Source organism: Coffea arabica, chromosome 8c (genome assembly GCF_036785885.1).
Source record: "Coffea arabica cultivar ET-39 chromosome 8c, Coffea Arabica ET-39 HiFi, whole genome shotgun sequence".
Lineage (NCBI taxonomy): Eukaryota > Viridiplantae > Streptophyta > Magnoliopsida > Gentianales > Rubiaceae > Coffea > Coffea arabica.
Window position 1 is genome coordinate 44754923 of NC_092325.1, and position 13846 is coordinate 44768768.

At 37.8% G+C, this 13846-nt stretch overlaps 3 protein-coding genes and 1 long non-coding RNA gene across 6 annotated transcripts; 3 read left to right on the forward strand and 1 right to left on the reverse strand.

Annotated features, from left to right (window-relative positions):
• On the forward strand, positions 1-5372 carry LOC113707323 (pentatricopeptide repeat-containing protein At4g13650-like). 3 transcript variants are annotated; one of them, XM_027229602.2, is made up of 4 exons: positions 1-2695; positions 3192-3323; positions 3459-4125; positions 4194-5372. In XM_027229602.2, exon 1 carries the CDS (start codon positions 208-210, stop codon positions 2527-2529), a length of 2322 nt encoding a protein of 773 aa, XP_027085403.2. In that variant the 5' UTR covers positions 1-207; the 3' UTR covers positions 2530-2695; positions 3192-3323; positions 3459-4125; positions 4194-5372. The 3 variants fall into 3 exon arrangements, with proteins under 3 accessions (XP_027085403.2, XP_027085401.2, XP_071919407.1); XM_027229600.2 differs by lacking the exon at positions 3192-3323; XM_072063306.1 differs by lacking the exon at positions 3192-3323 and having other exon boundaries at positions 3464-4125.
• A 538-nt stretch (positions 5373-5910) lies between these two features.
• LOC140004569 (uncharacterized) lies at positions 5911-6352 on the forward strand. The gene is made up of 2 exons (XM_072062945.1): positions 5911-6129; positions 6209-6352. Exons 1-2 carry the CDS (start codon positions 5911-5913, stop codon positions 6350-6352), a joined length of 363 nt encoding a protein of 120 aa, XP_071919046.1.
• LOC113707324 (uncharacterized) lies at positions 6258-7647 on the forward strand. The gene is made up of 4 exons (XM_072063307.1): positions 6258-6323; positions 6439-6658; positions 6896-6950; positions 7024-7647. Exons 2-4 carry the CDS (start codon positions 6584-6586, stop codon positions 7200-7202), a joined length of 309 nt encoding a protein of 102 aa, XP_071919408.1. The 5' UTR covers positions 6258-6323; positions 6439-6583; the 3' UTR covers positions 7203-7647.
• On the reverse strand, positions 7189-8551 carry LOC113707325 (uncharacterized). The gene is made up of 3 exons (XR_003452197.2): positions 8394-8551; positions 7657-7775; positions 7189-7564 (listed from the first exon to the last, which is right to left on the reverse strand). It is a non-coding gene; the product is annotated as an uncharacterized lncRNA (long non-coding RNA).
• Positions 8552-13846: the final 5295 nt, after the last annotated feature.

Consider the following 13846-nt stretch of genomic DNA (forward strand, 5'->3'; position numbering starts at 1 on the left):
TTAATTTGATTGATTGGAAATGGGTGAATTGGTTTACAGGGGATAAATGGTTTTCGGATAGGTTATAATAAACGGCTGATTGTAGAATTGCAGAAACCCAGGCTCCGGCCAAGCAAGGCCAACAGGTGGTAGATACTATTAGATAGTGATTGGTTTTAGCTAACCTACAGAGTCCAAGTCCCGGACCCCCGCCAAAACTAATCATGAATGAAGAAACTCACCGCCAAAAGTATTCCCCCCGCCTTCACCGCCATCAAATCTTTCCTCCGCCAAAACCTCTTTCCGCAGGCCCTGAAAGCCTCCTCCTCACTCCCCACTCCAAATCTCACCATCACGGACTCCCTTTATTCTCTCTTCATCAAATCAGGTTTCACTCTCCACCCCTTTCTCTCCGCTTCTCTCATCTCCCATTCCTCTATCACACTCCCCACCGCCACTTCATTCTTCCCGCGCGCCATCAACCTCCTCAATGACACCGTCTTCCCTGACGTCGTAGTTTACAACTCTATCCTTTCTGGGTTGGCCCGTTTCAGCCAACCCGACCCTGTATTTCTGGTCTTTAACCAGTTGAGGCAACAGGGCCTCAAGCCTGATGCCTATAGTTTAAGTTCTTTAATAAAGGCTTGTGTTGAAATTAACCACAATGGGATGGCTCATGGTGTTTCAGTTAAACTGGGGTTTGTTAAAAATGCGTTCTTGATAAGTGGGCTGATTGAAAATTATTCAAAAAATGGGCTTTTGACTAGTGCTGAAGTGTGTTTTCAGGATAATAGGTGTTTGGATTCTGTGGTCTGGACTTCGATGATTAATGGTTATGTCTGGAACAATGAGTTTGATAAGGCTAAGGATGTTTTTAAGGAAATGAGAGGATTGGGTTTGGAAACGAATGAGTTTACTCTGACTACCATGCTTGGTGGAGTTTTGGAGGTGAAAGAAGGGGAGCAAATACATGGGTTTAGTCAAAAGATTGGATTCTTAAATGGGATCTCAATCTGTTTGAGCAATGCAATTATGGGTATGTATGGTAGGTTTGGGTGGACGGTTGATGCAATTAAAGTGTTTGAAGAAATTCCGGAACGAGATGCTGTGTCTTGGACACAGAGGATTGGGATAGCTTATAATGGACTGGAAGCTTTTGAGGTGTTCCGGTTTTGCATTTCGGGAAACTTAGAAGTGAATGAATATACATTAGTTAATGCTCTATCAAGAATTGAAGGATTAAAAATGCAAAGGTTAGGAAAGCAGGTTCATGCATTCTGTCACAAGGATGGTTATCAGTCTGTGGTCTCTGTGTGCAACGCCTTGATTTCCATGTATGGGAAGGTTGGCGAAGTGTTAAATGCTGAATGTGTTTTTAATGAGATGATTGCTAAAGATTCTGTTTCTTGGAATGCTTTGATTACTGCTTATGCAGATAATGGAGTCACTGGTAAAGTTATTTCTTTGTTCTCTCAGATGCGTAAACTTGCCTTGGGCCCTAGCGAATATACTATTGCAAGCATTCTTGACGTTCTCTCTGGTTCAAACTCCTTGGGATTGGCAATGCAGATCCATTCATTTCTGATCAAATGGGGATCTATGTCAGATGATTCCATGCTGTCTTGTCTCTTGAATTCTTATGGAAAATGCAATGGAATCTATCATTCTAGGAGGGTGTTTGACGAGATTGATGTAGTGGATGTGAAACTTTTGAATGCTATGTTAAGTGCATTGGGTCATGCTGGTAATTACAGCGAGATTCTAGAATTATTTCAAACAAGATGGAGCTCATCCGCTGAAGTTGATAATGTGACTTTTAGTTTAGTTCTCAAAGCTTGTGGACTTCTGACGGAAATGGAACAAGGGAGGGCTATTCATTCTTTGGCACTTAAGTCGGGTGCTGATGTGGATTACTATGTGGAAAGTGCTATCGTAGACGTTTATTGCAAGTGTGGAAGCTTAGATGATGCCGAGCATGCTTTCAGGCGTACAAGCAAAGATAATTTGGCTGCTTGGAATGCCATGATGATGGGTTATGCGCATTGTGGCTTCTACGACAAAGTTCTTGATATCTTCAGTGGCATGGTGGAATCTGGAAATCAGCCTGATGAGATTAGTTATCTTGCAATTCTGAGTTCATGTTGCCATGCAGGTTTAGTTAACGAGGCTCACTATTACTTGAATACCATGTTCAAAATTGATAAAATAATCCCAAAGTTAGAACACTATGCCTGTGTTGTCAACCTGCTTGGTCATGTTGGACTTCTGGAAGAAGCATTGAATATCATTGATGAAATGCCCATTCTCCCTGATGCTCATATATGGCAGATTCTTTTATCAGCTTGTACTATCCACAATAATATAGATCTAGGAAAAGTTGCAGCCAAAAAGCTCCTCGAACTCCAGCCTGAGAATGATTCTGCATTCATTCTTCTCGCAAATCTCTATGCTTCGGCTGAGATATGGAATGAAGCTGTAGATTTGAGGAAGGAAATGGAAGAAAAAGTGGTTACTAAGGAGACTGGTTACAGTTGGATTCAAGTTAGATGATTCACTAACAATTGATCAAATCCCATCCTATCATGAAACCAGTGTGAAACTGCAATACTTACAAGGCAGGTGCTAGGAGGGGAGAATGAAACTTTAACTTTTGCAGGATTTGAATATTCTCTCATACTATTAGTGGCAGTGGTTCCTTGATGATGCTCTGAAGAAGGTGAGTGGTCTTTCTTATGTTAATGAAAATATTGCTATAAGCGCACACTTTTAGCCCTGCAATGAGATAGCACAGTGCTACCTCCTTTATTTTTTGGGCGCCTTCTCGAACTTATTTAGGCTAAGAGCAGCTCTTTTGAAATTGATAAAAGCTACTTTGGAAAAGCAGGCTTTGGATTGCTTTCCAGACCAGCTTTTAACTTTCCTAAGTATGGAAAATGGAATCATCATTGAATTTTTTCAACAGATTATCATATTTACCTTTTTCATTTTTGAAGAAAGCTGCTTATAGCTTTTCGTAGGCTGTTTAGAATAAGGCCTCGGTATAGTTTGAACTTGTTATGAGCATATGAAATTTGTTGTATGTACAACCGTACAAAGATGTGTGTATACTTGTATGCAGACAGGTTTTTAACATATGTGAAATTGTACACGGAAATATATGCTTTGGAAATGTTTCCTTGCCTCTGCAGCGCTTTGATATGGTTCTTCTACAGATTCATGTTTGGTTTGTTCGGTGGTATCTGCATAAAGCCAGCTGTTTGAATAGCCAAAAAAGGAACAAGAAAAAAGAAAATTTGAATAACTGGTGGTTTGTGCTGCAACCGGCAATGATATTTATGACAAAAGTAATATGGCACCCTCTATGATAGTAAATAACACTACAAATTGCAATTACAATCAATGGCAAAAAAGACAGGATTAATACTGGTGACATCCGAGCTCTTATGATTTCACTCTCTCTTGGTTTGTTTTTCCTGTAGAATAGTGGTGATGGAATGAGGCCCTTGACAGCACCGTAGCAATAGAATGAAGAGCATTGGCTGCAATTCTTGATTTTATCTGCCCCCTCCTAGGTAAGGGCCTTGCACTCCTCAAACTTTCCATTGTCACGGCAGAGACTGCACCGAATCTGTGATTCATGATTGATTGAAGATTCAATGAGATCACTCTTAGGTGTGGATTGGCAGATACGTGATCCTTGTTTCAGCTGTAGAGAAAATTAGCTGATCTATACAACTGGTCTTGTTTTCTCAAGCCATTCTGAGGGTCAGTGGTTTAAATAGCAGAAAAGTGAAGCAGTGTAGCAGCAGTTGCTTGGGATGAGATTATCGAGGAGATTGGATATTACTAGTCTATTTTTTATTTTAAGGCGGGGGTTTGGGGTGGCATGCCAGCAGGATAATTTGCCCGGTCAAGATTCTATGCGCCCCAACTTGCAGCAGATCAAATGCTTAAGGTGACTTAAATTATTGCTTGATGAGATTGATGACCAAAATTATGTGCCCTTCATCATGGTTTAGACTTTCTGGGAAGCAAACACGTGTGGGGTTGACCCACAGGAGGAGGATTAGTTGCCTAATATCTGGTTTTTCTTTGGATGGACGGGATTGCAAACTGCGGGATGGATCAATCAAGCATCGCATATTGGTAAGATTTGGCTGCTTTTTTTTTTTTTTTGGTTTCTGATATCTGACAGCTGGATTAATTGATTCCAGTGCAATGAGGACGGTTGTAGGGAGCGGTAACAGACAGTGCCTGCCCACAGGCAAAACTATGCCGTTTCATATAGCTTACCGCAACATCATGAGACAATAATATAGTTTGACCATACCGCGCATCAGCTTTGCCAGCAAAGTATGATATGGACATGCATAATCAGAAGAAAGATGACGTTTGCCATGTCGTCACCGATGGTCCTTTAGCATGTCCTAAAATTTGCCTACAAGACAAATGCTACTAGTAATTATATGCGGTTTTGCGATGTTCCCGAGGAGTAAACAGTGCGACACATTGCACTAATTGGCAATGGTTAAGGATTTTGCATGAGCTACGTCACTAGTGTTTATCCACTAATCCACCTAAAATCAAAACCGGCACCGGGTTTAAGACATCCTCCTTTTGCTTCTTCTGCCCCCATAGGAGACAAATTAGACGACTTTATTCAGCCACACTATGAAAAAGAAATAGTATTTTTTTCTTCTTCTTTAAATAAAGCAAGATGGTACCTTGGGCACCAAGAAAGCCGAAACTGATTAAGGAGAAGAAACGAGGTGAGGAGGTTTTGTGAAATTGCTTGCGGCGAATGTTTCGAGGTCAAACACTTGAGTTGGCAATGCCCCGCCTCGCCTAGAAGGCTACTACCTAGTGCAGAAAGTCAGAAGCCTTGCTGGCTGGTTGCCTTGGGCTTGGAGCAGCCCCGACAAATGCGTTGTCTGTTCATCAGCTACGGTTTCTACCGAACCAACAATAATGACAGCCTGCACTCTTTCAGCCAAGGCTTTTAGTTGATTCTGAAGCTGCTGTTGCGCAGCTGCACTAGAGAAAAGTAGAAGTTCAGGACAAGGTTTGCTTAATAGTCCCTAAGAGCGGAACAATCAAGAGAAGAACAGCAGCAAAGGCATTTCAGGGACTTGTGGTCTGTAATTAAGGCGTCCCCAAGTTCAGATTTTACCAACTAATCTTTAGTTAGAAAGCAGCTCATGCTGTTTAACCACTTCCTTCGTGCTATATTTTCATCAGCTCTTTGATTGTAGCAAAAAGCTTTTTGTCATTGAGCTTATGCATGTTACTTGAAAGAAGCATGTAAAAAGCCATCCATCTCGTTAGCCTTTGGACTATTGACAAAAGCATTTCGACAGAATTCGAGATTTTAACAAAGCAAGAATTAGCGTCCATTCCACAGTCAAAACTATGAAGTAGAGAAAAAGAAAGGATTGGTGCCAGTGGACAAATTCTTGGAGGTTTCCGTGTAACCATTGCTGAAATTAAAGTTATATGTTACTGCCAATTTGCTCGCAGTTTGGCTCAGATGAGTTGTAGCTCTAGACGGTAAACTGATTCCAGTGTAACATACTCAAAAAGGTTGGTTCTTTGATTGCGGGCCACTCCACAAAACACCAACAAAGATTACGGAAGACCCCGAAATGATGCCTTTTCTCCGTCGCAAGGCAAAACAGCAGCACTCATTCTCTTAGATTCTCCAAACCCATGTATCTAGTTTCACGCTAAGCCTTAGACTTTAAGATGGCAACAACTGCTAAATATTTTATTACTGATCCGAAACTAGGAGGACCTTTCTCGATGGCTGTGACAATGTCTGGAAGAACCATTCGACCGGGTTGTTTCACAGCAACGGGAACGCGCTCACCCATTGTCTTTTCAAAAAGAGCACTAAAACTTCAGCATACCGAGATCAATGGACCGAGAGAGCTAATGTTCAGAAAGGGCAAAGTACAGAGCAAACCATTATCACAGGTGGCTTTGGCAACGGACAGTGCTGATATCAGCATTAATACCCCCGCAACATCCAACTCAATTATGCAGTTCTACAAAAGTATCAACGACAAGAAGTTGAAACAACTAGAGCAGCTCTTGTCTGATGATTGTTTCTTTGATGATTACTCATTCCCTAAACCATTCGAAGGGAAACAGGTATAACTTGGTACTTTTGTTTACAGAATAAATTTACGTTTTATTTAGTTATTTAATAAGCTTTTGCAAATAACTGCAGGAGGTAATTAAATTTCTTGAGCAACTAATCACATCTATGGGCCACCACACGGAGTTCAGTGTAGAGCATATTTGTGAAGGGGATGACCTCACAGCTGCAGTAAATTGGCACCTAGGTATCGCATCTCGCAAGTCACGAGCATGAATTTTTCCTACCAGCTAAGTATGAATAGTATTGCAATCAAATATGACCAGAGAAGTTAAAACAAGAAAATTTCCGGTTGACTGCAGATTGGAAGAAGAAACAGGTCCCTTTTACAAGAGGCTCCAGCTATTTTGGATTTGCAAGAGATGGGGAAACGTTGGTCATCAAGTACACTAACCCACTAGCTTCCATACAATTTTGAACCAAAGACCTATTTAACTAAAAACAAACATGACATTCTTATCTGTGTGCAGAAAAGTGCAGGCAGTTATCGAATCACCAATCAAACCTGGAGGCCTGGCACTGGTGCTTCCTTGTACCTACTCCAGAAATAATAGAAAACTGATACACCATTAAGTCAATAGTCAATTCGCATATTCTACTTCTTCTAGTTATCATTTTGGAGTGTGCGTGCACAAAAGATTGATCCTTCGTTTTCTTCTTCTTGTTATTGTTTTGGATTGTGTGTGCATGTGAGATTGATCCTTCATTTTCTTCCGTCCCCTTTCACTGACAACTTGATGTTCTAATCTGGAAAATCAGGGTCTATTCAAGATTATCACTTCATTATTTGATGCGTTCCCGGGGGCTGCAGAGAGTACGTTTGTCTTATTTGCACATTATGGATTGCTGTAAGATTTTATTTAGCTGACTTGCTCTGGCTCATGCAGGGTTCCTAAAAAGTCCCCATGTTATATTTACGCTGTTGCTAAAGATCTACAACATAATTCTACAGCCCATTCTGAGCCCACTGATAGCATGGTATCTCAAGTTGTGGAGTTTCACAGTCGGCATTATCAGCATCACACTCAAGATATTGCAGTACATTGCAAAGATTATTAGCTCGTAAATGCCATAACAGTTTTATTTGCGAGCAGTAACTTTTCAACTTCACATTCAAGAAAACATGTACATCCACATTTCAGAGTGGGCTTATCTACAAAAAGAGGACAACCAAAACTTGCATTTGAAGCAACTATTCACAATTCATTAGCTTACTCAAGGGAAGGCCTTAGTTCAACTTTCAATCATCATCGCCATCCCGTTGTAACCATGGCTCCAACAGTGAGAAAGCAACTAATGGTCCAAGAACAGGTGGAAGCGGAGGTGGTCTGCCGAAAGCAACAGTTGGATCAGGATTAGCCTTAGTCTCTACCATGTGTCCTTCCCCAGCATCATCATTAGCTTGTTTCTTCGGAGTCATAGTGCCCACTATCCAGTTTGTGAAATTAGATTACTGTCAGTTAAGTAGCATAAAATTTTAATAATGAAGTAAATTAAAAGATTATGATCCATGTATTTACCCCATCTTCCTTCTGAAAAATACATCCATCTACAATTCTTGACAACATTCCGTAAAGCAGTCGTTCTCAACATATGGAAATTTGCTCTATCCGTTCTTCAACCAAGTGAAGTGAGAGTCCTGCAAAAGAAAGTACAGTATCAAGAGGGTATTCAACCCTTGAATATTTGGTTTCAACAAGATAATGCAGAACCCAATGCAAATTTTTATTTCATCAACTGAATTCCTTGCGATTTGCACCTAAAAAATATGCTTCATCTATCAAACATTTAGCCATGTCGCGCTCACCAATCTCATTCTCTTAAAATTTTCCAAAAAAAGTAAAGAACTTGCTTCCAGGAGCATATCTCCCAGCAACATATACAGAGGCAACCTCCAGGCCAACAACATTCACAACACGGACAAATTAGAAATTAGCTACAGCCCAGAAACAAGCCTAATTTATTTTGGATCTTAGACCACAAATCATTAATCAGCAAAATCATACATCCTCTTAAGTCCTTAATAACCGGGGATAGCTTTTAAGAGTAAATCATAGAAAAATGAAATCAACACAGGACCATAGTTTTATCATATTGATTATGCCTGCAAGAAACAGAAAGCTTTTGCCTTTTAGCATTGCTAGATTGCATTAAATGGCGCTCCATTACGCGAAGAACAAAATAAACGAACTACAAATAAATGATATAAATACAAACTAAAATAAAGAAATATTACAAGGCAAGGATACCCGATTACCAGTAATGGGTTTTGCCCGGGCCCGACGGAGGTGAAGGAGAGATTTTTTCTTTTTTCCCTACAGCAGTGAACGGAGTACGACGTATCGGAGCTTTTCAGAAGAAGGTAAAACCAAAAGGCAAATAAAAAACAAAAAAAAAACAAAATGAAGGCCTGCAGAAAGTTCTTGAAATTTCGGGCATATTGAATTTGGGTGGGCTTAGGTTAGCATTAGCCGTAGTATGGGCCGCAAAAATGATATGGAACCACTTTTGAGATCACCATGAGTAGCCCATGTAAATTTGGCCAATCTATTTCAGAATGTTGCCATTTGCTACATAGCTTACAAGTTACAAGGACGCTCCCGATGTTGTTAAAGCACAGGGCTCTTAACACTTGGTCACACTTTTTTTTACCCTCAGCTTTAAAAATTTATATTTCACTCCCATGAAGACTAGTTAATTTTAAAAATCTTAACTCCGTAGGGGGAGGGATGGATTTAGCCTCAACTTTAAAAATTTATATTTCACTCCTATGAAGACTGGTTAATTTTAGAAATATTAATTCCATAGGGGGAGGAATGGATTGGATGGTACGAGAGGAGACTGGAGAGGAAGTATCAGTCATTTGTGAGAGGTTTCAAATTTGATACCTCCTATTTACACTAAAAAAAAAGAAGAACTCCATTAAGAAAAAGTGAGTGTTATGATGACATTGCCCTTTTGTTGCCAAAATTATTTATAATTTTTAAATATTACCCTTTTCTGGGCAAAAACTAGTGAAATTTGATTCAATCTCTATTTTCCTCCTATAAATTTAAAAATGAGACGTATCAACCCTTTTAACAATTTTTGTTAAATATTTAATATTTGACTAATTTAACAAATAGATTATAATAATAATAATAATTACTTTTTATATTACATAAACTAATACAATAAAAGGGCAATCAACAAAATAATATATTATTGTTTTAATAGTTTACATAAACTAATACAATAAATAATTACTTTTTAATATTACATTATATTTGCAAAATTTTGCTAACTCAATTTATTATTATTGTGTCATTTATCTTTATTATTTGATTTGAAGTCTAATAAATTGAATAAAGTATATATAAAAGTGAACATTAATCCAATAGAAAAAAATTGAGAATGATAAAATAAATGTAATTATTTTTATCTTTTATCTATTTAATATTTTTGTATAGTATATAACATAGAGAAGATGTATATTTTTTAACAATAAAAGGGAAATATAATAAGTTATATATAATCTCACAAACAAAAAGGCAATACTATCATTACACTAACATTTTACATATTTATAACCTTGACTAGTTTTCATAGCATGTAAATCATATATTTTTAAGGTTGAGCTTGATAAAGTGTGATTACCACCAAAGTTCAAGTGTGATTAACCCTAAAACTTATCATCTCATCATATTAAAGTTTGATGCCATGTATAATAGACACAATCATCTCTTGCAGTCCATGGACAGGCCATCCTATCAACTGAGGCTTTTCCACAATCGGGATAATAAATATAGTCATTGAAATGCACCAGATTGCACCCAACTAGGCAATCCCACTTTGAGATTTAGTTGGTAATTAGGGTTAGCACTATTTACCTCTTGAAGCAACGTTTTAGTGGATTCTTGACATGCAATGAAGCTTAAGTCTGCACTTTTTACACTTTAGAACAGCACTTAATTATTGTTACGTCACCATTTGAGTTTCTAATAAAACCTAACTACTGATTTCTGCTTAAAGATCCATTAAAATATAATCGTAGCCATCAGTTTGTCTCTTGAGGGCCATTGACATCATACTTTCCTTCTTCGCAACTATTCCAGGTGCTGGTCTGGCCATATTTTTTTCGTATTTATCGAGAGTTTGCACTGTGGAATACTGTTATTGCATGGGCTTGATTGAAACAAAAGTAGTAGTCCCCTCCCTTCGGTACACCGCAAAATAATTAAAGTTGACTAATGGTCCGTTTGGGGTGCGGTGCATTTATTAAAAAAAAAAAAAAATCTCTTTTAAATACTACATGCACTTTTAGGATGTTTTGTAACTAATTTTTGATAACTTAAGTAACAAAACTTTTGATAATTTAAAAATACTTTTATTAAAAGCACTACTTGCGTCAAAAATATTCTCTTGCAAGCCACCTCAATTCCAATCGAGACCTAACTCTAACATGCTACCCCAATATACTCACAAGTTAAATTTTGAGATTAAACTTTGTGTTTTTTGTGGCTCTCATTGAGGTCAAAGTAACAAAAGATCACGTGACTGCTTGTCATCTTTTAAAAGTCTTAAGAATTGATGCAAGCGTTTACCTTGAAGAGGGAGTGGAATTAGTTGGGTCCGTAAGAATTGATCCGAACACCTACTCCGTCAGAAAAAAAAAAAGAAAGGAAATTAATCTTGGTACGTTTACCTTCATTAGTTTACTATTTTTTTTGGCAAAACTGGGGAGATTTGAGATGTGTAGACAACTAATTAATGTAAAATGCGTCCAATATAAAAGTTTTGAGTTGCAAAGTGACAATGCTTGGTATATAAAAATGTGATGTGTGACATGTTCAAGATAAAAGCTTAAAAAGGCAAAATAAAAAATGATTTCTTTTAAAAAAAAAATCCATTTAGGGTGCGAAATGTAATTATACCTTTTTTTATTATAATTAATTTGGTACATGGAATAACTTGCAATCAAGAATGAAGTTTGAAGAATATAACATTCCTTGGCCATATCGAAGCGCAAGGCAGCAATCAAAGGAAGGATTAGTTAAACGGAGATGGGTTTGCCCCACAAGCTCCCCGCCAACCGGACTCTAAATGCCGATCTCCACGGAACCAGTTAGTTCCGTTCCGTCAGCATGTACATGATTTTTCAGGGAAAACCGACCATTATTGGCCCAACAGTTTCACTAGCTAGCTAGGTCAATCAAGCTGTCATTTCCGTCCTTTTTCATTTCTGTGAAAGTAATGCCTTATCTTGATTTAACCCCATTAATCATCCTCCTTTTGGCTTTTGAAGGAGTTAATGGTGTTCATAGCTGATACCCGATAATAGCACCTGCTGTGATTGATGATGGACAGTTGAATCGTAGAGAGCAATAGACGCCGAGATCGAATAACCTTTATCCAAGTGTTATTATATATATGACCTTGAATCTCAAAAGTTAGGCTTTATTTGTGATGCTCTAAGTTCTGGCTGGAAATCCCTCCTTGAATTGAAATCAGGAGCCCACAAATCTCAGCCAAAAATCTTGCTTTCTTGTACACCACTTCTTTTATTTGCTTGCTTGTTTGTTTCGTTTTTGGTGGAAGTTTACCAATTATTTCTGAGACGGCCGGGGAATTTCAATATATACAGGGGTCGTCTGTGAGGAAAATGAGCTAGCCTACCAATTCGGATGATGTTTTCAAAACATCAGCTGGGTACACTAAATCCATACCACAACGTACTTTGAAATCATGATTATTCCTTCCTTCTTGAAAAGGATATTCACCTGCCTGATCTTGACATTTTACCAATTTCCACGTCGAAGTAGAATGATGAAAAAATCTTTTTTAATGTTCTTGTAATCTGCATACACGTCATATAAGTCTAAATCTATGAGATTTTGGGACTTAAAACAAACCTTTAACATTTTTACGCGCTGGATATCCAGACTTGGGAAAATGACATCTGTGGAAAGCGGGTGCATTTCTTGTTTCAAGCCACCGTGAATCATTCTGAAATTCTACAATTTGTGATCACATTAATTAGTTAAGCCACCATGACGTGACAATCCCAATGCATGTTCGAGATTCAAGCGACGTACACTATAGACGACAGACAGGTTTAGTATTGTCAATTGCAATCAATCAATGGAGTAATTAGCCTAAGAAGCTCCATGATACAAGTTCCTACAAATCCTATTCGCCTTGTAGATGAAACTTTCTACGGACATTTAGGTGATGAAGTGCCAGATGCCATTTTAGTAGTTAAACTGATAATTCTCTAGCCAGGAGTTTAATTAGATTCTAGCTAGGATTGATAGCTTGACGACTCAATCTGGCCATGCTAATAATGATTCTAGAAATTCTCACCAAAAAACAAAATGCATTTATTAATCTGTCTTCGAATTGTTTCTACAACTCCTCCTCCTCCTGGCTACGCTATCAAATTATTGATAGGGCCACAAGCATCTTTTATCGACCGGCTACCATTAATTAAAGAAAAGCCTTATTATTATTCCTAGGCAGTGCTTGAAAACTAACATATATTACAGTATTCTGCTCCTTTGTCATCAAATACTAGACCATTCCTTACATATTGTGTTGAGAATGGCAGATTAAAACCTAAATTTTAGGGGTGAAATCTCTTTGACAAATGCATTTCTGTAAACAGTGAAAACAAAAAAAAATTTAGTACGTAGTCATTAATGAAGCCAAAATTAAGAGACCTTCACATTGTATCTATTCCGGAAATGGTAGTTTAAATTTTCATCAATAGGATAAAAGGTGAATGAAGGAGTTCAAAAAAAATAAATAAAAAAAAAGTGAGGGCAATATGGAGGCTAAAGGGAGTTTTGAAAATTTAAGGGGATGCAAATATAAGACAAACTATAAAATTTAACTTTTACTAACCAAATTTGCAATTGCTGACCTTTGGCTAAAAGATGGCTCCGCCCATAGTTTGGATGAAATGATACCTACGTCAGTTAACCTGTCTTAAGATTCAATTCGACAGTTACATATGTTTATAAGACAAATCAAGTTCATACCAAATTTTCAAATGCTAATGAGACGTTTTGGCCAAGAGGATTTAGCCAGTGACAAGTCATTGGAGATTACACTACACATTAGGTCTCATTGTGGGTAGAAACTAAAACCCGATCTCTACAAGTAATCAAGGGAAATTCTTTTTAGATGTATTCACAAATGGCGAAACTCAAAAGCCACCCTGCTGCAGGTATTAGATGTGACCGGTATCTAATGGCTAACCCCAGTCATGGAACGACCCAAATCAGGTTAATTATGAGCCTTTAGTTTAAAATTGTATTATTATTCTTTATTACAATTGCGTTAAGTTTGTGAAATAGATTTTAAAGTACTTGTGCTTCATAGCAGTCTGCAAGTCGTGCCAAAGAAATGCTAAGGGCTAAATTCTCAGATGAAAGATTAACAAATGGAAATGTTGAAAAAGTACTCAAGAATTAAATAAATCCTTCTGAAAAAGTGTAAGGGCCTTTAAGATTAATTAACATAACCATGTCTTCGATCTGTACCCTTTACACTAGTAATGTACGCTTTACGAGGCATGACTATGAAAACCGCGAGCTTGAGTATTGAATTTGAAGGAAGACCTCAAGAAATGTCGTACGTGGATTTTTAGACATTTGATCAAAGAAAAAAAAAAAAAAAGATAATAAAGAACTCGCAAGTTTTACATTACCTGCAACAAAACTGTTGTGG